This window comes from Meriones unguiculatus, chromosome 19, assembly GCF_030254825.1.
Source record: "Meriones unguiculatus strain TT.TT164.6M chromosome 19, Bangor_MerUng_6.1, whole genome shotgun sequence".
In the NCBI taxonomy this organism is placed as follows: domain Eukaryota; kingdom Metazoa; phylum Chordata; class Mammalia; order Rodentia; family Muridae; genus Meriones; species Meriones unguiculatus.
In genome coordinates, this window is record NC_083366.1 from 50,220,869 (window position 1) to 50,247,050 (window position 26,182).

The 26,182-nt window shown below is 49.7% G+C and overlaps 1 protein-coding gene across 1 annotated transcript; it reads right to left on the reverse strand.

Moving 5' to 3' along the window:
* Nucleotides 1–498: 498 nt before the first annotated feature.
* On the reverse strand, nt 499–26,057 carry Pxdc1 (PX domain containing 1). The gene is made up of 5 exons (XM_021652578.2): nt 25,500–26,057; nt 11,922–12,013; nt 11,068–11,185; nt 3,463–3,574; nt 499–1,600 (listed from the first exon to the last, which is right to left on the reverse strand). Exons 1-5 carry the CDS (start codon nt 25,753–25,755, stop codon nt 1,483–1,485), a joined length of 696 nt encoding a protein of 231 aa, XP_021508253.1. The 5' UTR covers nt 25,756–26,057; the 3' UTR covers nt 499–1,482.
* Between the last annotated feature and the right edge of the window lie 125 nt (nt 26,058–26,182).

A 26,182-nucleotide genomic window follows, 5' to 3' on the forward strand; every position in this document is an offset into this window, starting at 1 on the left:
TCCCATGTCTCTGTTTGCCTAGTGCTGGGATTGAAGGTGTACTGACCACAAACACTGGTTTCATTGTAAATTGCTAAAGGAAACTATCTTTCTACCGATTGTAATTTGGTAGTAAGGTAACTGGCCAACCGCAGTCAGTCTTTCAGTAGCATATATGAAAAGCAGGATGCATCAAGTTGAACACAGCTGGAAGGCAAAATTCACGGAAATACCATTTGTATTGTAGCTCTGGGTCACCAGAGACACTTCCTGTGACTGCCAAAGAGGAAAGCAGAGAAGGGAAAACCCCTAAGTTAAAATGAAAGCAAACCCAAGCTATTTGGTTCATTATCTTGTTTGAATTGATCACTCCCTGAAGTGAGAACACATTTCCTGAGTGTATCAGGAAGAGTACGAGGGCCAGATCTCAAGATGGAGATGGGGTAGGGGTGGATATCATCATTTGTCTTCTTTCTCCTCCCTAGTAGGGCATCTTTTTATGCAAACATCCTCACTAGATCAAAGTAGAGCAATAGATTTTATTTAATTAAAATAGATTAAAAACAGACTGTGTAAAAGAATTAGAATTTTCAATAAGTTACTATTATTTACATTAGCAAGTGCTGGTCATTAGTAGACACGATGAGGAGATGAGCTTGCAGGACCCAGACCTTCCTGTGGTCTAAGCTGTAAGCTTCCCCTCCTCCCCATCCTTTTCTTTATGATTCATCCTGGCATTTATGCCACTGGGTGCACCACGGGAGGGACTTGAAGCACCCTAGGGTGTGGTGACAGCATCGCTGCCTGGCAGGAGAACTGACAGGTGCTGGCAGACAGGAAGACGCTCTCTTCTCTGGAAGAAAACTTTTACACTGGGTTCACGTGCACTTGACTGTGAATGCTCTCCCTTCCTGGAAGCCAGCACTCCTCTTCAGGCTTGATGTTGTGTCTCCTTCCAAGCTGACGCCAAACCCAGTTTCCAAGGAGATGTAAAGGAAAACCAAACAAAACCTGAAAGCCACACATCCTTCTCAGGGAAGTCCTGACTCACTTAATATCCCTTGCCCATTAGGTCCAGAACTTGGTGACTTATCAAAAGTCCGCTTGAAAGGCTTTGTGCCTTTGACATACGAGAGGAAAGTGGAGAGTCAGGGCCATGTGACCAAGAGGAATGCTCCCCTCCAGTAGGCAGTGAGAACAAGGGGAAGTATGGCCCGCAGGAACAGTGAGTCCCGGGAAAAGAGGCAGGCTGGCAGAGCTGAGTGCAGGTAGAAGGCCCCACAGAGCTGCAGGACCCATAGCCGCCTGTTGCTGGAGACCTACGGTTAGCCTGTGGAGGTCGAGGGCCCCTGTGCCTCCACTTTCAGGACACTCAGGCCTGGTGAACCTCAGGACTCTGGGCGGCCCAGGCTGAGCAGCAGCTTTGGCCCTTGGGGCCCGCACAGTGAACGGCGTGAGGACATGCAGTCAAGAACCGAGGCAGAGAAGGCCTGATGGAGAGGCTCAGTCCAAAATGTCTGTCTCAAATGGAACCAGGTGGTAATAGGACAAGTTGGTGACATAAGCTGCTGGGTCATCACCATCTTCCAGCTCTGAGGTGAACTCACTACCATTCTCAAACCTGAAAGAGATGACAGAGGTGAAGGACACATTACAGGACTCGAGTTAGAAGAAAGGGAAGATAAGGGGTAGCCAGCACAGTGCAAGGATACTGAGGGATCCAGGCTCTATGGAAGAGGATGAGGGACATCAACAAGAGGAGGTCCTTCCCAGGTATGCGGCCGACACGTGGGAAGAACTATGAATATATAAACTGTCTAAAATGGGTGGCGCTTCTGAGCTTTGCGGTCTTTGCAATTACTTTCTGCATCTGCAGGTTACTAAGTGGGGCCTTCACACTTCCTGATATTCTGGCTCCTGTTCTGTGCCAGGCCCTGTATCAACTTGGAGGTCAGCAGTGGACAGACAGATGTAGGTGATGTGTCCTCAAGGAACAGGAGTTTGCAAGGACAACAGGGAGGGACACCACAGGAGGCTTCCCATGGCATGAGGGAAGGCTTTACCTGGTGTCCAAGCCTGGTTTGATCTACAGTGAATCAGGCTCTGAAGGATGAAAATTGTGTGGATGTGGGAAGCTTACACAGTGTGTGCACGGGACCATCCTGACCTTCCCTCCACCTGCTCAGCCTTCACCTGCCCTCAGACTAGAGGATGTCCTGAAGATGGGAGGAAAGAAAGGACACCGGAAGAAGACTGTGCCTAACAGACAGATGTCCTTATTCTGGAGCACTGTTTCTGAAGAACATGCCTAACAGACGGATGTCCTCATTCTGGAGCACCATTTCTGAGACTACTAAAGAACTTTCACAGAGGGCATGATATTAGAAGCTTGCATGAGAATGTGGTGAGAAGCTATGTTAACGGAGTTCTCACGGCCTGCCTAGCCCCTAGGCGTGCCTCACCAAGACACCATGGGATGCTTCACCCATATGAGGTTTCTTGGGGACCTCTAGCTGACACTGAGTGGGTGTTAAGAGAAGGAAAGCCCCTCAGCTTTGCGTGAGATCATGATGGCCGGGGACTGTCGTGGTAGAAAAGTCCGATGGAGGCTTTTTCACATCACCAACTTCTACAGGGCCTAGGTCTGCCTCTGTAGCATTGCCAGGGACCCCTGTCTGTCCCCAGGAACACCCAGCAACAAAGCCTGACCTCCTGTCACCCTATCTGGTGACTCTGCTCCCCATGTAATTCACCAAGGAGCTGACTGGCAGGAGCCGAGCAATGTTACTGCTGGCTTCTGGGTGGCAGGCCCTCCACACACAGTCTAGCCAGAATTCCATTGCAGAGGTGGGTAGAAAGCGGGCAACATTGTGGCCCTTGGCTGTCCAGCCCTCAGGAATCAAAGCTCCTCTCTAGAGCAGGGTTCTAACGGATCACACGTAAACCTGGGAGGCAAACATATGTGTCACAGCCCCGGTCTAGGAAGTGTGGAGGCGTGTGGATCCTGGATTTTGGATCAGAGGAGAGGGTTTCACACCTCAGAGCCAACCCAAACTAGATCCTGGAGTTTTGCAACTCTGCCTGAATGCCCCTCACATTGAGTGACTGGGTGACTATTCCTCCCCCTAGATCAATTCATCAAACTCTCACCAGACTATGAGACACAGTTTTAACACAGAGCCCCCAAACTGGTGGAGTCTGCTGCTGTCCTCAACCTGTGGGTCGCAACCCCTTTGGGGGAAGGAGGTTGAATGACACTTTCACAGGAGGTGTATACCATCTGCATAGTTGTGCAAAACTACATAGTACAAGTAGCAATAAAATAATTTTGTGGTTGGAGTCATGAGAAACTGTTTTAAACATACAGAACTGCATTAAAGGGTTGTGGCAATAAGAAGGTTAGGAACCACTGCTACAGCTCATTGCACAAGCCACCAGCTTTCGAACCCATGTATGAAATCACATTAGAAACCATGTACTCACAAATGCTCTGTGGAATCCGCATCCAGGAGCTGGTCCTTCCCGTTGGGTATGCTGTGGTCAATGACTATAGTTTCTGTGTTTGCCAAACAAAATCCATTGGACCTCATGATTTCTGAAAAACCAAAGCCATGACGTAAGCATTCAGGAGAGGTCAGTACCTGGGGTTTAGTATTTCAGGACTTAATATAGATCGACCGCTCTCAGCCTTGCCCAGAGATGTTTCTTTCTGCACTGGGCAGTTATTAATGCAAGCTCATAATTGATCACAGTGCTGAGAATAAGTGCTCAGCCCTAAACAGCACATCTACAATGCCCTCTACAATGCCCACTCCAACGCTCAGGGAACATTGTGGAAGATCAGATGGAGAGAATGTAAGAGCTGGATGGGAAACAGGGTTGTGAATTGCTGCCTTCTGGATTCAACAGAGCGGCTGTACCCAGGAACTCACAGCAACAATGGCTACCTGCACAAGGTTGGACCCATCAACACTGTCATGGATGGAAGAGGGACCCAGAAGATCCCACCTCTTCCTGAGGAGCTGTGGGAGAAGTGACAGTCCTTGGTGGTGTAGACACAGTCCAGTTGCCCTTGCTCAGTAAATAAGCTTCTGCCATGGTCACACCAGCAACTCTAATTAGATATAGTACATCATTTAAAAATAGGTAAAAAGGCATGAAAACAGGAAGGGGAACTTGTAACGAGAAGGGGCTTAGTATGGGAGGGAGAGGGTGCTAAGAGAGGACAGTGGGTAAGGGGAGCATAATCACAGCACATTGTATGTATGTATGTGTGTGTGTTGTATGTATATGTGTGTGTGTGTGTGTGTGTGTGTATGAAATTGTGAAATAAAATTTTAGAACTGAAGTTTAAGTCAATCCCCCCTTCCCCATCGCCTAATGCCCCTGGTCTGCTCTCCCAGAAAATCCCTCTATTGATCTCTCTACCCTTGTAACACATGACGTTGCACAGCTTCCCTGCCCTTTCGGAGCTCTCTAGCCCGTGGTGGAGACAGGGCTGGCAGCATCGACATCCAGGGTGGTGCTAAGTGTCAGATGAGATCAGATTGCGTTTGTCATAAAACTGTATATTTAAACTAATACTTTCCCCCAATAAGCCCAGATGTGGGTAAAGAAACCAGCAAACAAAAACAGCTTCCTGTATCAACACTGGCTGTTGGTTCACAAGGGTTCTACTGGTTCTCCTATGGTTCTCCTACGGAAGGGCTGGAGTGAAGGAGTGCTGGCTGGCACTAAGCTGGAGACTCAGGCCGCAGCCTTGTGGCCTTGGGACTTTTCTCCTCTGTGGGAAACCTTCAAGACTGTATTTCAGAATCTCCAAGGATTTACCGCACTTTAGTATCCCATGATGCCCAGGAATCCATCATGGCAAGTGAGCATCCATTTAGTTACAGACACCCTTTTTGAACATCAAAGCCCGGATGTTCAAATCCCTTATTCGAAATGGGACATCGTTTCTAGCCTCTCCACCCATCCTCCCTCTAGGTTTTAAATCATCTTTAGATCACTTATAATACCTGATGCAATGTAAATGATACATAAATCGTTGTTTTAATGACTGAGGACAAAGGGCTAAGCATCATCAGTAGACACAGTACTTTTCCCCAGTATTTTGGCCTGTGACTGGTTGAATCCATAGATTCTAGACCCACAGACACAGAGCTGACTGTGTAAGAATCTAGCATGGCTTGGCTCTCTTCTTTTGCCTACCATAGCTTTGACAGTTCAGAAGGAACTGCATTTCTCTCCTTTTAGGGGATCAGTAGGCTAGCTGCCATCCTTGGACTCTTCCCCTCTCTGTGAGCCTCAGTCACCCCTAGTCCTTGACTCCCAGGCAGCTGAGCTACATGCTCAGGACCTCTGTAGTCCTTTCAAGCCAGGCTCTAGCCCTAAAAGACACACATAACAACATACCCCAGATTCTGGGATATGCTTAATCATCAAGATCACATCCACACATTCGAGACACAGCTGACTTTAACCCTTCCTCCTCTCCAGCCAACAAGAGAATCTCTCCCTATCCTAAGGGTCACTGAACATCAAATGCCTTTGCTTCTAAAGGATTATCTTAGTCCTCTCCCCCCATCTGACCACAGTTTAATTTATTCCTGAGCATATAAATTTGCTTTTTTTTTTCATGATGAAACTTATGTCTTCCTGATTATTTTTAACCTTTCTAGGCATTTAGTGTTCCTTTCTGTGAACTTCTGTCCCCATGCAGAGAATCAGGGAACTACCCAGAATGAAAAAAAAAAGAAAAGAAAAGAAAAATAGGTTTTCTGTCACTCTTGCAAAAACAATCATTCATCAATTTGTCGAGTACTTGCTGAAATGTTCTGTTTTCCTGGAGAAGGGGCCAGCACTGTCACTGGCCTCTTCCAGCACTATCTTAGTCACACTCATGGGATATCAGCTTCTGGCTCCCTCCCCTGCCCTCTTCCCTTTTCCTCCACCCAGTGGTTTGCAGCACTGGAGGGGGACTCTACGAACCAAGGAGTGGGTCTGGGAACTCAGGCCAGCTACATCTCTGTGTTCAGACAGCAAAGGGGAGCTGCTTAGCTGCTTAGCGAGTCAGATTGGAACTCCCTAAACCCCACGGGAGTTCGTATCCTCTAGCCTCCGCAATCAAAGGGATCAAAGGGTGTGGCAGCAGAGAGCCGCCTTCTTCATTGCTCTTATTAACTCTGACCCAAATCTGTCTGTCTGAGGAAGTGCAGGCAGCAGCACCGGTACAGCCTCCACACTGCTAACTGACAGCCAGGGCTCTTTCTTCCACCAACGAAAGCTGGGGTGGGGAAGGGATCCCAGGAGTTCAAACAGATGTCACTGCCGCACATCACTTCTGTGCAAACTCCTGAAGCTGCCATCATGCCTAACCTTTGCTAAACGTGAACTGCAAGGTCAAGGAGGTGGAATCTTTCCTGGTCCTTCCAGAACAGATTTGGAACAAGTTGCCCCTCACATGTCTATCACTAAGAACCATAAATGAAATCTGAAGTTCCCAAGTCCATTTGGGCCCTGAGGACACTAAAGCATATCGGTATCCAGTGTCTCAAAGGCCTAGCCCCAGGCCACAGAGGAATATTTCTCAAATTGCTGGTATTTCACAAACTATGGCCTGCAGAAGCTCTGGGTTCCTCTTGGATGCCCACCCTGATCCTCATCACTCTGAGCCAACCAGTTCTCAAACCCCTGAGCATACGACTGGAGTCTATGCCTTCAGTGCATTCATTCCAAACTGGCCTGGAGGGAGATGGCTCACCGAGAAATGGTGACACAAAAGCAGGTACCACAGCAGGCTCAAATCCTAGCCAGACACTCATGGCTCTCCCATGCCTGTGCTAGCTAAAACTGGAGCAAAGATTCTGTGACAGTCTATCTTTGTATCTCCCCCGCTCACTTCAAAACAATGCCTTAAGAAGAACTGTCACTTAAAAGACCTAAGAGGAGCTATCCGAAATTTACAACAAAGACAGCCTGAGCTTAGCGTGTGTCTAACCGCCGGGAGCCACCTGTTTATAATGACTGCTTCGCCAACAGTCCCGCAGCGGCGCCCTCCGCAGGCACCAGCTACACACTGCACAACAACAGCCTGAGTGGGATCAGTCTTCCCGGGAAGGTGGGGCTGTGCTTTGAGTGTGCAGTATCCTCCATAGGCTTGTGTGTTTGAAGACTTAGTCCCTAGCCAGCCATACTGTTTTGGAAGGTTGGGATAACCTTTAGGAGAGGAGGCTAACTGGAGTAAGTAAGTTGCTAGGGGTGAGTTTGCTATCACACATTCCCACAACCAAGCCTTCCTTGCTAGGACCGGCTGCATCTCTTCTTAACCTGTAAGCCCAAATAAACCTGTTCTCCTTCACGCTGTTTCAGGTAGTCACAGCAATGAGAAAACTAGCCAACAGGGGTGGACTGAGGACTTGTGCCTTCAAGCTCAATAAAGGCTTGTGATGGGCATATTACAGAGCCACAGACTACAGTGCTGCCGGCAATCCATGGCATCAGTGTCCATCACACTGACCTCCAGTTCAGCTGTTTCCAACCCTGTTCCTGCTACCTGTGCCTGGAGAACAGGTTAGTTCTGCTTCGTATCCTCTACATGGACTTGGTTGCACATTAAATAGGTTATGTCTGAAGACCTTTACGAACCTTGGGGCCTCAAATAATACTAATTATTACCACCCCTCTTGGTCATGATTTTCTACCTGATGTGGTATAATCATCATCATCATCACCATCATCTGAAAGAAAATGTTATAATTAAAGAAAATTATAGCAGCCTATTTTTAGCAGCCTATAGCAGCCTATTTTCAAACAAACTTAAGATACAAATTTCTGGCCTGTCAGTTTAGAACACGTAACAAAAATCACTAGCTAGTTTAATTTTTTTAAGTAACATCCCTAACTCTAGAAACAGTGCATTTTGGTCCCATGCCCTATGCAAGGACCAAACCTAAGGCCCAACATTGCTAGGCAATGGTTCTGCCCCTGAGCCATTCTCCAGACCTCAAGATACTTTTATATTCCTATGTCCATATTTGGTAATGTTTAATTTATGGTTAACTTTAGCATGACAGGTAAGCCATAAAGACATACCCCACAGCAGCTCCCCCTACTGGCAAAATTTCATACGGTTAGGGTCCCTCATACCATCCAGGGAACGACAAGAGGATGATGCTACTAAGTGTAGAGCCCTTTCAGTGGGGTTTCACTAGTGTCCCGCCATTGGCACTTTTCTTCTGCTACAGATCCAGTCCAGAACTCCTTTCCTGCACTGAGCCCCTGTGTCTTCATCTCCCTGATCCTGATGGCTTCTGGTCTTTCCTTGTTTCCCGTGTCTTGTAAAGAAGTCGGGTGAGCTACTTTACTCCTCTTCCTGGACCTAGATTTCTAGGTGGTTAGACCTCAGTGATGAGTCATTGGGAGGGATCCCACAGGGCATGCCAAGCGACCTCTGTGAAAACATGGCACACACATGCATCCGTGCACGCCGCATAATGTGCACAGGCCTACTGGATATCCTGACTGTGATCGCTAAGGATGTTCCACAGGATGTCCTCAAAGTAAGTCTGTTTTCTCTCTCTCTGTCATCAACATCTCAGAGAATAAGGTCTTAATACTGCCCAAACCCTGTTTTTCCTTCACCCACTTCACCCACTGGTCTTAGCTTATCTCCATCAATGGATGTTTTTTGTTTGTTTGTTTGTTTGTTTTTGCAGCTCAAAGCCTGTGTTCATGGTGCTATAATGGTGATTTTTCCCAATTTGTAACTGTGGCTAAGTTTACAGTCGTCCTATGCCACCACCCCTTCAGGTCTGATTCCTTTTCTTCTGCAGATCTTCAGTCAGCCTTGGATGAGTTCACAGTACAGTCCCCCCCCCCCCCCCTTCTAAGTCCTCCCTGGCATTATATTTTCAGTTTACTCCAGCAACAGAACACAAGTACAAACAATATCCCTTTATTAACTGGCTGACTTTTCTATCCCATATAGTTAAAATCATGGCCAACATTGAACAGATACTGGATTTAAAAAAAGTGTACTTTCTTTCAAACCTGGAATAGGAACAGTCATTTTTGTGGCTGAAGTCTACTGGTTCTATGCCATTACTAGATGAGGCTGAAGCCTTTATTGCACAGTCACAGCCGCAGTGCAAAACACTTAGGAACTGTGTGCTCTTAGGTTTGATAAACATTTAGATCAACGCAGAAAATGAATGCTTAAAGTCTGAGTGTCTACCCTTGCTGAGGCCCCAGAATATTGACAACCGGTGCCTGCTGCCCTCTGGTGGAGCCCTCACCATCTACAGCCTCCTCGACATTCAAAGAGAAAAGTCAGGACACTCATATGGCTGGGCCCTGTAAATCACCATCTGGAGAGTGTGGGGGGGGGGCCTATGCCAACTCCACGGCACCCATCATCTCCCCAGATGCTACAGTGCACGAAGACACCCCCCAAGAGAAGGAAAGAAAGGTCGGTGTAGGCCTTGACCATCAACATCTATTTCCTAAATGGAGAGAATTGTCGAGAATGGCGGCGGGTGGGAAGGGTTCGCCTTGGTGACCCTTGAGGGTCCAGGATGACCCAGGATGGACCAGATCAAAATCCATCCATTGCTCACACAACCCAGACAGACAGCCTCACCACACGCAATCAGCTGGGTAGTTCTGGAGCCCAGGTGCCGGTTAACAAAAGGCTCCTAGGCCCCTGCACTGCCCAATCCCCTTTAAGATAACCCAGAGATCTGCCAGACAATGAACAGCCCAGAAGGACCCCCACCCTGTGCACCCAGTCATATCCAGCACTCTCCTACCCCAGGTCCTAAAACCCACCCAGCCAGTTCGCCCATCACACAGCTGGGCCTGTCATCCCTGTATAGCAAAGACGCAGCAGCAGCAGCAGCAGCACTGTATCTGCCTGGCTTCCTTCCTCTACTTACCCCTCCTGCAGACAGGTCTGAGCTCCTGTCCCATCTGCTTCGCGTCACACACCCCCTGTTCCTCCTCCATCTAGAGAGGCTGCGATGGACAGCGGGCACCAAATCACACCTCTCCTTTCTACAGGTCAAGCCATGTTCTTCTCCCATGTCCCCCTCTCCTCTTGCAAACGTTGGTATCAGCCTTTGGGCCACCAGCTGATTACCCCTTGCCTGGGGAAACCCAGTCCCAGAAGCCACCAGGATGTGCTCTCTTTCCTACACAGTGTTCATCAGCACCATGGTCCAAAGTCGCACTCCAAGAGGTGTGTGCCTCTAATTCCAATACTTAGGAGGCAGACAAAGTTGAGGAGGACTGCTGAGAGTTCAAGGTCAGCCTCTCAAAGAAACAAAAAAATAAAAAAGTAACAGAAATGCAAACCTAGTATTCTCTGAACAAGTATAACAAGCTCTTAAGAAAACAGCAAACAGGGCAAGGGGCTCCTTCCTTCCTTTGTAGATCCTACCATAATGACTCGACCTTACATTGGCTGACCTCTAGTGCTAGAAGGCACAGTCCAATGTCTATGCAGAGTACTGAAGCTAAGAGCTTCCCTAAAGCCAATAGCCAAATTCAATGCCCCCTCTCAGGAGCTTCCTTCCACAGGTTAGCTTACATGACTCCAGTCATGCCTTGAAAAATGCCTTCCTGGGGTTGGAGAAATGCTGATGTTCTTCCAGAAGAGCCCCATTAGGTTCCCAGCCCTCACAACCGTCTACAACTCCAGTTCTGGGTGCTCCAATGCCTTCTGTAGCCTCCGTGCATTGCCAAGCCCACATATATAAATATACATGCACGCAGATAAAACACATACACAGATACAAATTTAAAATAATAAACTTTCTAAAAAGACTTCCTCATAATACTATTTAAGTAAGTTCTAATTAACATGCCAATTAAGCCGATTTGGAAGAATGGCAATATTGTGCAGTCACCAAGCGGAAGGCACACTGAGTAGGGAGATCATTTCTCAGTCGATATTCCTCTGTTCTAGGGAAGCGACTTTTTGGAGCCCAAGAGAGGAGGCTGAGCCCACCCACCCCAATGCCACAGCGGAAAGGCCTTGATCACCACAGCCACTGATAGCAGTCCCCACACCCTGACCATGGCTCTTACCTGATATTTTGACGGGACTTTGAAAGCTGGGTTGAATTTTATGGACGTTATCATTTTTTAACACCTGATCCAGAGGTGATCTTTCAAAGAAGGTGAGCACAACCTCAGACCTAGAATACTGGGAATAAACACACTGATTACCGAAGACGGAAAGCTCTCCACAGCAGGCCCCGTGTATGTGCTGGGGCAATGTTTCTGCACAGAAGTGACCCCCAACTGATGTGATGCTCAGGAGGCAGCCCCAGGCCTGTACAGGGGCTGGTTGACGGCCTATGCCCAGTGACAGGATCACTGCGGTTTCTTTGTCTACAAGTGGCTGACAGGTGAGGCTTCTGGCTAGGGTGGGTGGCTCTGCGGAATGCTTGGCACACGCCTGGCATTTCACACCCGGCTCTCTCCTTTCCTTTCTTATTTCCTCTCTACATCCTCCATTTGTCGGTGGAAAACAGAACTTTTAAGGCTAAGATGCTCTGCCCGACCCTGCAGGTTCTTCTTATTTCTCTGCATCCAGCTCGCAGACCCAGTGTACTGGGAGACATCACTGAAAACCACGCTGCCAGTGTGGATGCTGGCACTGCCCTTGGCTTCCTGGTGCCTGTCCTAAACCTAAGTAAGAAGGGCAGTTCAGAGGGGAGGGAAAGAAGCAAAGGCCTCTGTCCCCTCCTGCATCACACCTCATGGCTCTACTTGAGAAAGGACTCCTGCAGGAAGCCCACGGAAGTTTTCCTTCCCTTGATTGTCCACAGAGACTGCTAGTGGGGGTGAAATGGTGAACGGGATGGAAGCAGCTGTCTTTGAGTCTGGGTGGTGATGGGGCACTCTGGCTCCCCGCCCACCTTGAACCCCTTCCTCACCTTACAGGGCATGCTGATGACCGTCTCCAGCAGCTTCTCCACCTCATTGAGCCTGGTCTCTATGTCCTGTGCACCCTTGATGGCAAGTAGTCCTACAACAGAGACAGAAACGGCCAGGTCAGTCAGGTGAGCACCCCATGATGAAACAAGTGACAGATACACAACAGGTGTCCCACGGTGAGGACACCAAGCCAATGTCACCTTCCACAGCAAAATGTCCTGTTCTTAAGGTAGATCACTTCAGTGCCTCCCATGAGTTCTTGAAACCACGGACAGAGCCAAACCCCCAAACACCAAGCCTTTTCCATCCTAATTCAGTTCAAAGCACACACCATAGCCATAGCTGTTGCCTTCTGCAGTTTGAACTGAGATGGGAAAACTTCCATGAATCTCACCTTGACAATTTCACAGACAGATTGATGCCCTCTGCTGTAGAGCCCACACCTCTCCCGGCATGCATGGGGGTTTGGGTTTGGTTTCCTTATCCAGGCAAGACCTCTTCTCTTGAACAGGGGCTTCATAGCTTCTCTTGGCATGGCTGGATGGCTGGCATCACTACTTTCCCATTTTATGACCAGCGTTAAGCGAAAAGGGGGTTATAGGACCCTGAGCGCTGAGATGCCAAAACACAAGAGACCTGATAACCAAGACTGCTGCTAATGGTTGGTGGTACAGCCTGGTGACACAGACAAAGGAATCAGTCTCATGCCAGGGGAGACAGTGTGGGATGGCTTAAACAATTCAACTTGCTACTCAGAATGAAATGTAATTAGAAACTAAGGAGTTACTTGTTTGGGGAACTTTTGACCTAAAGGAGCAGGAAACAAAGTCTCAGACAAAGGAGACTCAGTACTCGCTCTGTCTCCTGTGTGGCAAGTGCTACTCTGTCAGTTCCTTGCTGATCTTCCCCCTAAGAAGCATCTCAGCGATGTATGACTGCTGCCAGAGGCCACACATCCAAAAATGACATTGGGAGGAGGACAAGGGTGTAAGATCCTCCCCTGCAGTGGGGCCTTCTGGGGCCATGCCACTACCACCCAGACACACCCAGAAACCCCCCAGTTGCCTCCAGTATGATGACTGTACAAGGGCTGGGTGGCCCAGGATCCACCACCCCTAATGACAAAGGAAAGGAGTCCCTCTACCAAGGACAGTTTCCCAGACCACAGGGCCTGTCTAAACGGAGCCCATATTTAGGCAAGCCATGTAAAGGCAATGTTCAGAAGGAAAAACACATCTCAGGGAAAACCCATGTGGGCATGACTCACGGCCCTCTCCAGGAACCCCATCGGTCGCTGCTCGTTATGGGCACCACAGAGTGGTCACCTCAGGCTCTGACTGGCTGTGGGGCTGTGCGGTATTTTATTTTTAAAGTCCTCACAGCTCAAGGCTATACTTGGGAGACGTGGAGTTTTCTCTGTCTCCTGTGAGCAATGTAGACGTGAGCCTTCCTACTTCAGCTTCTCCTACCAGCTTTCAACGGATGGAATTAAGACTCCTCTGTATGCTGGCCCTGCTCTAGATTCTGTTATGACCAGAATGGCGCAATCTTGTGATTGACAAAGGAAGCCCAGAGACCTCCAGCCCAGAACCATGGTCAGTCCCAAAAAGTCTCTCTCAGGCTCTGGCTTGGTTTTGTTCACAAAAGGTAAAGTATTAAGGATTTAGGCAACTGACCACCTGCACCAACAAACATCATCAAAATAATCTCTAAAGACAAACTGACTGAAATTGGGAAGCACCAGAACACAGGCAGTAGTTCCTGGGAGCTACTACCAGAGGGTGCCCAGATGAAATAAGAGGGCACTGCTAAAAGGCTAGCCTAGGCTATCCCTAATGGCAGCGCTCCTTCACCTGGCCCTCCAGGTTTGCAAGCGTCTTTGCTTGTTGATAGTGTTTTCTGATCCTGCCCATCCCTCGTTCTTTCTCTCCCTCCTTCTTCAGCCACAGGTGGTCAGCCATGAAATACGCAATACCCAGAGGTGACAGTGGGTTGTGACTGGCCCACTGGAAAACCTCAGGCTTCATCCACACTGCGTCTGTATGCGCTCAAGCACAACATCATGCCAACCATCACAGAGAAAAGGACTGAGCCACCCCCTCTTTCTAAGCCCCACCCTACCCCTGCCTGTTGAAGAAAGGAAATGGAAAGAAAAGCAGAAAATACCAGGGTGCCGGGGTTTCTGAATGTCTCTGCCCAAAGCCCTGAACTCCTCAAACAGCTTCTAAATATTTATGTGGATAGACAGACTGACACACAGACAGAAACAGAGTCATATGTGGCATGATGGTATTCTGGACACAATGTGGCATGTATGACAGTGGTGCTAAAAGAGATATCACCTAGCAACAGCACAGCTGGCTCAGTTTCTGTAAATGCACTCATGACATTCACATGGTGACAGACCTCTCCCAAAGACACTTTTCTCAGCATCACTGTCATTAAGAGGGCGTGGCAATGTACACTGGAGGATACAGGCACTACTCTATGCACCTGGTTGCTCTGACCATCCTTCCTTGCTACAGAGTCGTCCACAGAGGTCAGAACCCATTCAGAACTTATTTGTAAAGAGAAAAGAGCGACACCAACAAAATCCCAACACATAACAGTTCCTCAGAGAGCTGCTTTCCTCAGAGCCATCCTCTGGGTTCTGAGAGCTACAATGCTCTTTCTGAGCCCATCCAAACAACACAGCGACTACATTTATCCTCTGAAAGCATGGTTCATAGGAGACCATCCTCCTGTACAGCCAGTGTACAGCCAGTCTACACCACTGTATGGGGTGGAAGCATCCGTTCTGGATCTCAAAGAGCAAGCTTTGACTCTTGCTCATTAGAAGTGATGAAAGAGCCCTGGTTACACCTTTGTTTCTCTTGGTTGGGCTTACAACCTCCAAAAGAGACATAAACACACTCTACTTCAGATCAGTGGAGTGGTGTGAATGAGGAGGTCCCCAGATAGGCTCAGATATTTGAACAGCTGGTGACACTATTTGGGGAGGTTAGGAGGTGTGGCCTTGTTGAAAAGAAGCATGTCACAAGAGGCAGGCAAGCTAAAAACCCACACCATTTCCAATTCTCACTCATCTTGCTTATGGTTCAAAATGTGAGCTCTTAGCTCCATGCTCCTGCCGCATGCCCACTGCTAGCTGCCACACTGTCCTACCGTTTTGGACTTTAGAGCTATAGATAAGCCCACATAAGCTCTTCCTTCCATGAGTTGCTTTGGTCACTGTTTTATACAGCAAGAGGTAAGCATCTAATACAAACAATCAGTCTTCCAAGGCAGCCAGATTTCACCTTGGGAACTGTGAGTTTCAGATAAACCAGGAAGAACACAATAGTAAGGGCCGGTCTACTGAAAACACATTTACAGTTTGTCTCATGTTCAACATGTACTTCAAGCCCTGCACTGTCTTTGCTATGTCCGGTTTTCCAGGCTGCAGGAAAAGCAAGGGTGCCCTTCGGGCCTCTGGAAACAGCATCAGAACGTTGGCCATGCCGGACGTGGCCTCAGCACATCTTACCAGTTATCTGGGATAACACCGAGAAACAGGCCCAGCTGGCCGACAGGTCTCCCCCACACTCACAGTGAGGCCCGTGTCTGACACAGGCAGCCATGAGAGGGGCTGTCAGGGGTACAGTGGCATTCAGACTACAAGCTCTTCTGGTTTCATTGCATCTGCTTCCTTAGACCAGTCCTTATGTTTCTGAATGAAAGCCAGGTGGTGCTCTTTGGAAATGTTAAGTGTGCTTGAGACCCGAACAAAGAGAGACAACTGAATGGGGAAAGGAAGACTGTGGGACCCTCACATGACTGGGGGCTCTCTGACAGCTGTGAGACTCTCCAAGCACCATCTGAGAATGGCAGCTGTCCACATGAGCCTCTGCTTTAATGTTCAGGAACGGGCGACAAGAGCCCTGGGTCCAAGCAGGGTGGCTATCAACACAGTGCCCTACTTGCTCACATTTGCACTTTCTTATTGCGCCCGCTTTGTTTTCTCCCTGGAACTCAAGTCATTTGGCTCATAAAGGCTTGGGCCAGCTTTTCCAAATGTCACTTGTGTATAATAAACTTTATTTTTGTGTATAATAAACTTTATTTTCAACTTCATTTTTTAAAATGTGCTTAAATATAAGAACTTCAGAGACCCTGGTGCTTCTGGGTTTTACATTCCTAATATCAGCTGGTGGTTTAAGAAAAGTCAGCCTGGAGCTGGCCAGGGGCCCTGTCTCCAAACGGATGTAGCCTTACAAGAAAAGGACAGAGAATTTGTGCTTAACTGATTTCATCAAAAGCAAGCACCTGCTCCGGTCCCGGAACCAGCCCTGAATGAAGCATAGACACCTGTGATTTCCAAATCGTTTCTAACGTGATTTTGCTGTCTGTGGTTGTACTGATCAAATTCAGTGGACAAGACTGTGCACAGATGTACTCACTCAAAGCTAAAATCCCGCTTCTCCACTGGGAGGCTGTGGTTCTGAAGACTGGCCGGCAGAGGGTGCCAACACACCACGAAAGTCTAAGGATTTTGCTCACTCGCAGAAAGGGACAATTGCCCTCTGCTCAACACCAAAAGAATTCATGGTCCCTGAAAACCTTCTTATTTCTGAAAAAGTATAATTACTCATATAGCTCTAACTTTTGAAGTTTCCCCAAAACCTTAGTCTGTGACATAAGAATTTTATTCAAGTTTAGCATAAGCAGTTAAAAGCGCAAAAAAAATATATTAATAATATCGTACATGAATTTCTGCGAGCCAAACACATGAATACCCAGGGACTAAATGTCAGCCTGGCTGAGCACGGTGATGTATTACTTTAATCCTGGCATTCTACACAGGGAATTCTAGGCCAGCTAGAGCTACATAGTGAGACCCTATCTTTAAAAAACGGTCAGCCAAGAGCTGCAAACACCCGACCCCTCCACCCTCCGTTCACCCCAGGGCGGGGGTGGGGGTGGGGGGAGCAGGGACTTTAGCCTCATGAGAACGCAGTTTGTGGTTATTTTAGAATTAGCCGCTTTTGGCAAGAGTAAACACCTGCGTTATTCCTGGAATCAAAACTGAAGGAAGCAAGCACAAACAATTCAGTTTCCTAATCTCAGGAACCCTGCTCTCAAGTCCCACATTTTCTGTTCAACAGAGCTTGGTCTCCGCACTTGTGACAACTGCCCCAGGCCTCCTCTGCAGAAGATGTGGACGGGGTGGAGGCGGGGGTCCTAATGGGAGCGCTTCTTCTACAGAGGAATTCTGGCAATAAAGGCAAGATGCAGCAGAGGCCAGCAGAGAAGGAGCACAATAAGGGCGGTCCACGGCCCCCGGCACCTGCTTCTCTTAAGAGGACAGCCCTGGGGGCAGCTTTTTTGTTGGGAGCACTTTCAAATGGGGCCAGATATCAAGCTGCATTGAAATGGCTTCTTGTCCATTTAACAAATGCGCCCATCAACACACTGCATTCTGCTGACTGTATTCATTTGTGCACTGAGAGAGGTATACACAGACTCGCCATAAATTTTGGAAACAACATGATTTGCTTTTTTTTTTAAAAAAAAAAAAAAAGAAAAGAAAAGAAAAACATTCAGTTATTTCTAAACATTCCCTTTTTCTCCTCTCCTCCTTCTTGTACGCTGGCTTGCTGGGGACAGAACCCGGGGCCTTGAACGGGTAAGGCAAGTGCTCTCCCTATTGAGCGGGAAGCCCAGCCTGTAAACAGCTGCTCCCACCGGCTCAAAACGCAGACTTAAGACATAAATCAGGCGCTCCGGTGGAGGTTCTAGAGGCTGGAAAACCCGCAGTGAGTCTTTGCTTAGTGCGCTTGCGCAGGATGAGCACGTGCCTTGCACATAGGCAAGAACTTAGCTGAACATGGAAAGTTCCCTTGACCCCTAAGGCTCAGCAGCGCCCTCGGGCTGGGTGACCTACCCCTCCCTTCAGTAATATTGAGCCTGACACAGCCAGGCCTACAGGGACCATAGAGGTAAAGGTAAGGAGTGGAGCCCGCTGAAGTGCTGAACTGAGAACGCAGGCCACAGGCGCAAGAGGCAGAAGAGGTGGAGCCAGAAAGAAACTTCCCTGGGACCCACAGAAGGAAGCTGCTCTTCCTTCCTCTTGTAAAGCTTCCTGCTCCCAGTAGGGCCCTCCTACTAAAGGGACCAAGCTATTTTCTCCAAGTGGGGAAAAAATATAGATCTGAATTGAACTCTGATTTTTCTTCTCCCGTTTTCTTAATCCCTCCTCCCTGTTCATTATTCTTCCCCAACTAAAGCAAAAACTTCCTTCCTAAGACTCAGTTTTGAGAAGCCATTCACAAACGGGGCATGGTGGCACATGCCTGTAATTCCAGCATTTAGGAAGCCGGGGCAGGAAGCCAGCCAGCGCTACAAGATGAGACTATTTTAACAAGACAAACGAACAAAACAAAACAAAACAAAACAACAACAACAAAAACATTCACTTGGCCATTCTTTTTCCCCTGTGCTGGGGATCAGTCCTAAAACTTCTCCCATACTAGGCATATGCTCTACCACTGAGCTACCCCTCCAGCCCCTGCCAACTGGGCACAAATAAGTGGCATAAAGTAACCGCCCATTTTCACCTCTCCACACAGGAAGGGCTCACAAACCAGGGTTTTGGGGGATGCCGTGTCCAAAGCTGTGGCAGGACCTCTCCTGGACATCTGCACCTGTCACAAGGTGGTCAGGAGGCACACACCTACGGCACACGGTTGACAGGGCCCAGGCCCCAGAACAACACAGAGCAGGCCCTACTCACTGTAGCAGGAGGCCTGAAGGATGAGCTGATGTAGAAGGCGAGAGAAGGACAAAGGGAAGAAGGCAGTGTGGAGGCCCACCAGAGGCCCTGAGGCTGGGGAGGGTGTGGAGGGGTGAGAGCTGAGGCAGAGAGACCACGGCTTTCCCGGCATGTTTTGGCAGCAAGCGCTCCACACGCTTGACAATCCTGTTTCTTAGAGTGACGCACACGCTGACCCGGGATTCCTCGGTCATTCAAGTCTGACCCACACCATGCACTAAGTACTAGTTTGGGAACATAGGCCCCAATCAGTCCCCAGTGTGGTACACGGCTTGGAGTCACTGGGAAGGCGGGGTCACACTATAAAGGACATTGTTGGGAGCAGTGAGCAGGCTCTTAGGTGGAGCAGCCTGTGGTCTTGCTGGACATCAGGCCTCCACATTCTCCTACCTCGAGCCCTTTTATTGGGGTTACAGGGGTGGGAGGGGGTTACTAGAGGCAGAGGATAGACAGCCCGAGAAAGCTAGCAACTCCATGTGTCTAGCTTGGTGCTGGGTCCTTTGTGGCTACAACTGCTCAGTAGGACTCACCACCTCGCCACACAGATTTTCTTATTGGTATCATCTCAAGAATGAGCCATCAGCAAGGAGAGAAGAGGAGAGAGGGGAGGGCAGCTGGGTGGGCAAATGAAAATAAGAGTATGGACTGTCACCATGGAACCTGTTACTTTGTATGCTTACTCTAAGAAGAGGAGGAAGAGGCAAAGGAGGAGGAGGAGGGGCAGAGGGTAAAACCTTGAGGATCAAGCAATTTGGCTAAAGCCACATGGCCAGCAAGTCACAGAGGAGGCATGGGAACACAGGCAGTACCTGCCATGGTAACCCAGCTGTGTCCCGACTTGCCACCCCATCTCCCAGGCTGTCGACATTCTCACACAGGAGAGGCAATGGTGGGGATAAGATATTACTGCGTCCAAAGTAATATTTCACTCCCCTCCTTTCCCTGTTCTGCCCAGGTGCTGCAACATGTTTTCCTCATCAGCAAAGGGTAAGGAGGCATTTGTTCTCCAAACAAATGGGAGAAAGGAGTTTGCATGTGAAAGGTACCTTATGAGAAAGATATAACTTGTGACCAATGAACATATACACCAGCCACCTGGCCTTATTCAGGAGACACCACAGTTTCCAGGAATAAACTGAGCACAGGATCATGGCTACTCTTCTCCCATCTTCCCGCCAGCAGGCACAAAAGTCATATTGAGGGGCTCTCAGATTGAGAGCCTGGCCTCTCCAGACTGAGAAGTAACAAAACACAACATTTTAAAGTGATGGCAACTAAAACCGCCCAGCTGACACATACTGTGACCCATAGATGCCAAAATGGACCAAAAATAGCATTAATGCGGGGTTGGGAGCATAGCTCCAAAGCAGAGTGGGTGCTTAGAATGCACAAGGCCTTGAGTCCGATCCCCAGCACACAAAATACTAAAACACCATAACTGTCTTTCTGTGGCATGGCCGTGCCAATACATGATAGTATGTACCTTCAATCTACTGTCTCCAGCCTGCTGCTGGCCCAGGGGAAGGAGCCGTGGCCTGCACTTTCACCTTTAAAAATATTCAAGCAAAACACAGGCTGGCTTGTACCTCACTGCCAGCCCCTTGCACCCAAGTTCAAGCCCACACTCCTCATTTGCAGCGAGCTGAGCTCTGTGGAGAGGTACCCAGGCCTCGTCTTTGATTCTCTCTGCATCACTGTCCACACGTATTGTGGCTGCTCTTATTTTCAACTACGCACAATGCATGAATGGATCCCCTTTTACTTCTGGAACATGTCTGTCAAAACAGACTGCAAAGAAATATCAGGCCCAAACTTTTTTGAAACTGGCTTTGGACCTAAGTTTCTGGAGGGCAGCCTGAGTGCACAGGGTTAGGGGTGCTTTGCCTGTGGGCTTACTGTGACGACCAGTGGAGAAGAAGGGATATGTTTCTCCTTCCACATCCCACGGGGAGAAGCTGTGGCGTCCATGCAAGCTGTTCTAACTGGTTCCAACCACAGCTGGGACAGGAAACCCAGGTGTCAGGTGGTCTGGGGCATAGTACAGGACCTAAGGCATGAAACAGACCAAGTGCAACTGAGAAATCATTTATGGGAAAAGAAGAGATTCAAGGATGTTGGAGTGGAGCCTGGTGTGGGCAGCAGGACGTGGATTTGGGAACAAATACAAAACAAGAAAGGGAGGGGAGGAGCACGCATCCCACAACAGGACGGGTCAGGGGTCCTATATACCCGGAAGAATCAAAAACAGGTGAGTGAGTGAGAAGAGATGCCTAAATCCCCAGAGGAGAGAAAAGTGTCCAGAGAGATGGCAAGGTGTCCCTGCAGAGGCTCTATATGGGGATGGGGCTGCAGCAAAGTTTGGGGGCACTCCAAGATCAAAGGCTAAGCAGAGGTGGCATCCATGTCCTGCTGTGCTGTCCAGACCTGTATACAGCTGGGCAGCAGCTGGTCCATCCATCAGGAACCATGCTCCCTGTTTGGTGGTAACATCACACTTCTCTCTGATGTCCAGATGAGGACAATGTGATGGGGAACTGGGACAGACTGGGGTAGCAGAGCACAAGTCTGGGATGTGGGAGCCATGTCCTGTATCAGTGTCTGAGTGTTCCTGGTACTGTCCCAGCTGAGGCTCTCAAGTCTAGGAAGAGTCCATGTCCTTCCTATACATCGAAAATGCTCATCATTGGTGACGGAACTGAACAGGAACACCATGTATAGGTTTGTATTACAAGCTGTTCTGCTAGATGCCAGGTTCCTGCTCCATAACCCCCTGAGGTGGCCCCATTGCAGCCCAGTGCAAGCCCTGTGCCAGAATTCTGGGCTTGTGCTGTGTGCTACACACCAGCCGCTGGTCTCTTCATGGATTTCTCTTCCAGGCCGATCTAGCCCAATCCAGCCCCTTCTTCTAGCTCCTTCTCACACCTGCTTGATTACACCTGGTCCCAGCAGCCCTCCTTTGTTCTTGTTCATTTTCTCAGCACCTCAGCTGGAGTTCAGCTCATACTGAATCAATTCCCTGACTCAGAGCGCTCAATGATGACGGAGATCATGACTGACCATCATCGGCCTCTCTCCAGCTCCCTAACCTACACTCTCCACTACAGCCATAGTGATCTCTTCACTGCTAACCCCCCAACCCCAAAGCACACCAGAATCAAGGTCTTTGCACCCACTCTCTATCTGCCTGGACGCCCCCCCAAAACCTACTGCCTTGGTTTTCCCTTCAAATCTCTACTTGTTAGTAGGACCATCTTTGATCCGTTTATCTAAACTATCTAAACATGTTCCCTGCCCCTAAAGTCATTCCTTCTTTTGTGGCGCATATATGTATATATATATATATATATACACATATATATAATATATATATATATAATATATATTATTGTTTCTTCTGAGAATTTATCGGTATGTAACATATTTTATTGCTTACTGATCTTGTCTATTAATGCATTAACCAAAATATAAAAGCCAGAAGGACAGGTTGCAGGGTTTTCGCTGTTGTTGTGTACTCATTTCCTTGTCCCCTGTCCCCACATGGTGCCTGGGAGCCGATATGTGACCACACAAATGAAGGTAAACCTAAGACATAGTCACCAGAAGTCTAAGCTCACCTGACCACTTTGAAATAGAATCTGTATCAGCAGAGATAACCAGGCCAGCTCAGACGTCACATGTCTGCAACGGGTGCTTCGAAAAAGAGGATCAAAATACTCCAAGAGACTCAAATGATCAACAGGAAACATTTGCACTGTTGTGCTTTTAAACACAGACCTTTCCATATATGTGAGATGTAAACAAAGTGAAGAGAACTTGCTCAGAATCTGAACCAGTAGGTATTACACACCGCAGGGGACTTAAACACAAGACACAGCCCCGTGGTGAAAGAGAACAGAAAAGTAAGAGGAGGAACACCTTGGCAACTCAGACATAACATCCACTGGAAGCAGCTACGTCCTCCTCCCAGGGTTGGAGGACAATACGGCAAGAGGGAGCTATATCAGCCCTAGGTCATAAGCTACAAACCTGCTGCTTAGTGTCTGGGGAGAGACCTGGTTCCTGAAGAAAACGATACAGAACAGAAGCAAGACTTGAGATCAACACTACCCCATCTCATCCAAACAGAATGCCAGTAAGGCAAGGATGTGAGCACCATCATCCCTGCCTAAAAAGCCCACAGACATCCACCAAACACAGCACCACAGAAGAAGAATACAGTCTGACTCTCCCCACCTAAAATCTCTCTCCTGGCAAAACTGGAGGAACCAAGGCAGAGGGCTCAGAGGCTCCTCAACTGCATGAAGATTCAGAAATGCAAAGTGGAGCTTCCTCACTCTCTGTGTCAGGAGCTACCACCAGCCTGCCAGGAGCAGTTCAGGAGCAGATTTCCCGGGGAAGCTTTTCTAATGAAACCAGAGGACATAAATCTAACCCGGTCTAGAAATTTCAATAAATAGAGACTTCAGAATCAGACTGACAAGATTAAATTGCCAGTACTACGCACAGCTGGATGCCTTTCCTGTTGATGGTTTGAAATTCCAGACAATTTTTTAATGCAAATAACAAATTTGTATGGAGAAGAGGTGGAGTCTTCTTTTGAGTTCCCCCTCAGGTATTTTACTTGGCACATGACTTCCCTAGACTTGAAAGGATCAAAGAGAGAAAAGGGGCTTTTCTGGCTTGGTGAAACAGAACTCAGATGGTACTAGGGAAGAACCGAGCAGAGAAAGAGAACCCAGAATAGATCATGATACAGGGTCACCCCTCTACTGCTCCCGGGATTCATCTTCATTCCATCTAGGGAGTACTGGCTGGACCCTTGTAAGAGGTCTGCATCAGCTGGGACTTGGCACCAGTGATGGACAGTTCTAATGGTCACATAGGAGGTGGTGAGCCACTGGGCCTCACCCCAGCTGCTCCTGTCAGCTCCATCGATACGTCTAAACCCCCACTTCTGCTTCTTCCTACCCTTTTAGATACTTGAAGGGTTATGTTCTCATAGCTCTTGATTTTCTCCATGATAGCCACCCACTTCTAAATATTTTCTTTACCCTTGGGAGACTGTCTGGGTACACTGCAGAGCCTGACTTGACTCCAGAGGGTTGCATACATGCAAAAGAGGCCAGGTGAACAATGTAAGACGGTTTCCGCCCTTCTGCTCCAGGGAAGGCCTTTTCACCTGTGATGCCACCCCTTCCCACACCCTCTGCAAGCAGCACCTCTGGCCAGAAGAGGCCGGTGTTGACAGGAAACCAGTGGCATTTACAGACACTGTCATCAGACACTATCAGGCATTTTGCTCCCCACCAAAACCCATAGGCAATCATAGGTACTCTCAAATACGACAACCTGAGTCATTTGTCTGGGCTCAGCGCAGACCTCTGAGACCTGCTCAGAGGGAGAGCGCGGAAGTTAAGCTTGTTTACGGCCCTCGAAGTCAACCAAGTAAACCATGGAGCCTTCCTCATGCTTTCCTCTCTCAGACGTTCATCTGCTAAGTTAAAACTATATAACAAATAGCAAATTCAAAGCAATAAAAGCAGGTTTAATCTTGAAGTGGTACTCAGCCACTGGGAGGGCTCGGGGTGGAGATCTAGGGCAGGCTTGTCACCAGGGGCCTCCACACTAGCGTGGCTTTGGGACCCTGTCCAAATGATGTGTCTGCCAGGGGATGTGTCCTGAGAATGGAGCTAATTATCCACATAATCCACACACGGGTGGGGTCTATCACCAAGGGGGAAACGGAGGCTATCTCAAGCCTTGGCCAGACATGCAGCCAAGGAGACAGACGCGTAGCAGTGAGAACTTCGCCCCAAACTGCCCCACGATTGCTGCCCGGAGGACTTTGCCAAAAGGAGAGTTTCTCTGGGTCTCGGAGCCCCTGGAGGCCACACACTGGGAGGAAGTCTCCTCAGAAGTCTACTGTCCCTCCCGTCCCTAGCTAACTGCCCCACACCTCGCTCTTCCCAATCTCAATCAAGGCCTCTCTGCGGTTTCCTCCGCTCTTCCAGTCCCTTTTTTTGCTGGCGGGAGGAAAGGGGAAGCCACCACTGTTTGAGAAAACAACAATCACAGCCAACCAGGACCAGGGCCAGGGAGGAGGCGGCCGTGGCTAATCAAATCCGAATGCGGACCCAGCTCTGGGGTGGGGACCCTGGGTTGGCTGGTCGGATGCAAGGCGGGGCAGTCCCCTCCTAGGAGAGGTGGAAAAGATTGCTGCGTGGCACCCTGCGCTCAGGGTCAGCTGTCCTTGGGGGAAGAATACGGACGGGGCCTCTCCCACCCGATAGGATCCCCCAGTTCCGACACCGCATACTCTCTCCAACAAACCCACTCGGGCGGCCACCGGTTCTCCATAGCTGGGTAGGCGGCTGGGACCCAGCAGCTGTCAGTCCCCGCCGTCGCCTCCGCAACAGAAAGCTACGCCTTCTTCAGAAGCGACTTGTTCTTTGGGACGGTCCTGCTGACCTCGTCCCCTCTTCACCCACCTCATTTATCCTCCAGGAGTGCGCGCCCGGGTCCCCACGCCGGCACCCAGACCTTCCTAAACGACCGTCCGGTGCCCTTCTTCGGGGAACCGGGGGGGGGGGGGGTCTCAGACGTCCTCCATCAGGTGCCAAACGGCAGAGGGAAGAAACGGTCTCAGTTTTAAGTAAGTCTCCCCGCCGACTTCCTTGCACTTTGTCGCGACCTCGTAGCTCTGTTCCTCCCCTGCCCAGCGCCCTTCCCGGGTCCCCAAGCCCCCGACCCGCCCGGCGCCCCGCACCTTGCCGCAGCGGCGCGCGCGCCAGCTCGGGCCGGTCCTCGGGGAAGGCGTCGCGGAGGCGCTTGCACAGGCGGCCCAGGTCGGCGAAGCTTCGGTGCAAGTAGAGCACACTGCGGTCGGACCACTCGGTCCGGATCTCGAAGAACTCCTCCTCGTCGCCACGCCGGCTGACGATGAGCCGGCGGATCCCGTTCACCCAGCAGCCGCGCACGAACATGTTGACGAGCGACGTCCCCTCAAACACCGCCGAGGCCATGCCGCGGCCCGAGCATGCCCTTGCCACCGGGGGGCGCCCTCGGCCCCCTCCCGGGGTCCGCTTTGGGCAGAGTGGGGTCCCGGCAGGGGCGAGCGGGGGCTCCTCCGTAGGACACGGTCGACGGTCCGCCGCGGCGGTTCGGAGTCTCCGCCGGGCGAAGTTGGTACCCCGCGGGGATGCCCGGGGATGCGCACGCACTCCGGGGGCGGCTGCGAGCGACCCCGCGCTCAAGGCGGCGCCGCCAGGACTCCGTCCTGCCGAAGCGGGTCGCGGCTTTATAAGGCACTTCCCATCGCGGGCGGCGGGGGCGGCGACGTCTAGCCCCGGCTGCGGCACCTCCTCCCTCCCGCCTCCCGCTGACCCGCCGCGGGCCGCGCCGTGAGCCGTCCTGGGCGGGCGAGCGCTCCACGCACGGCGCCGCCCCCTA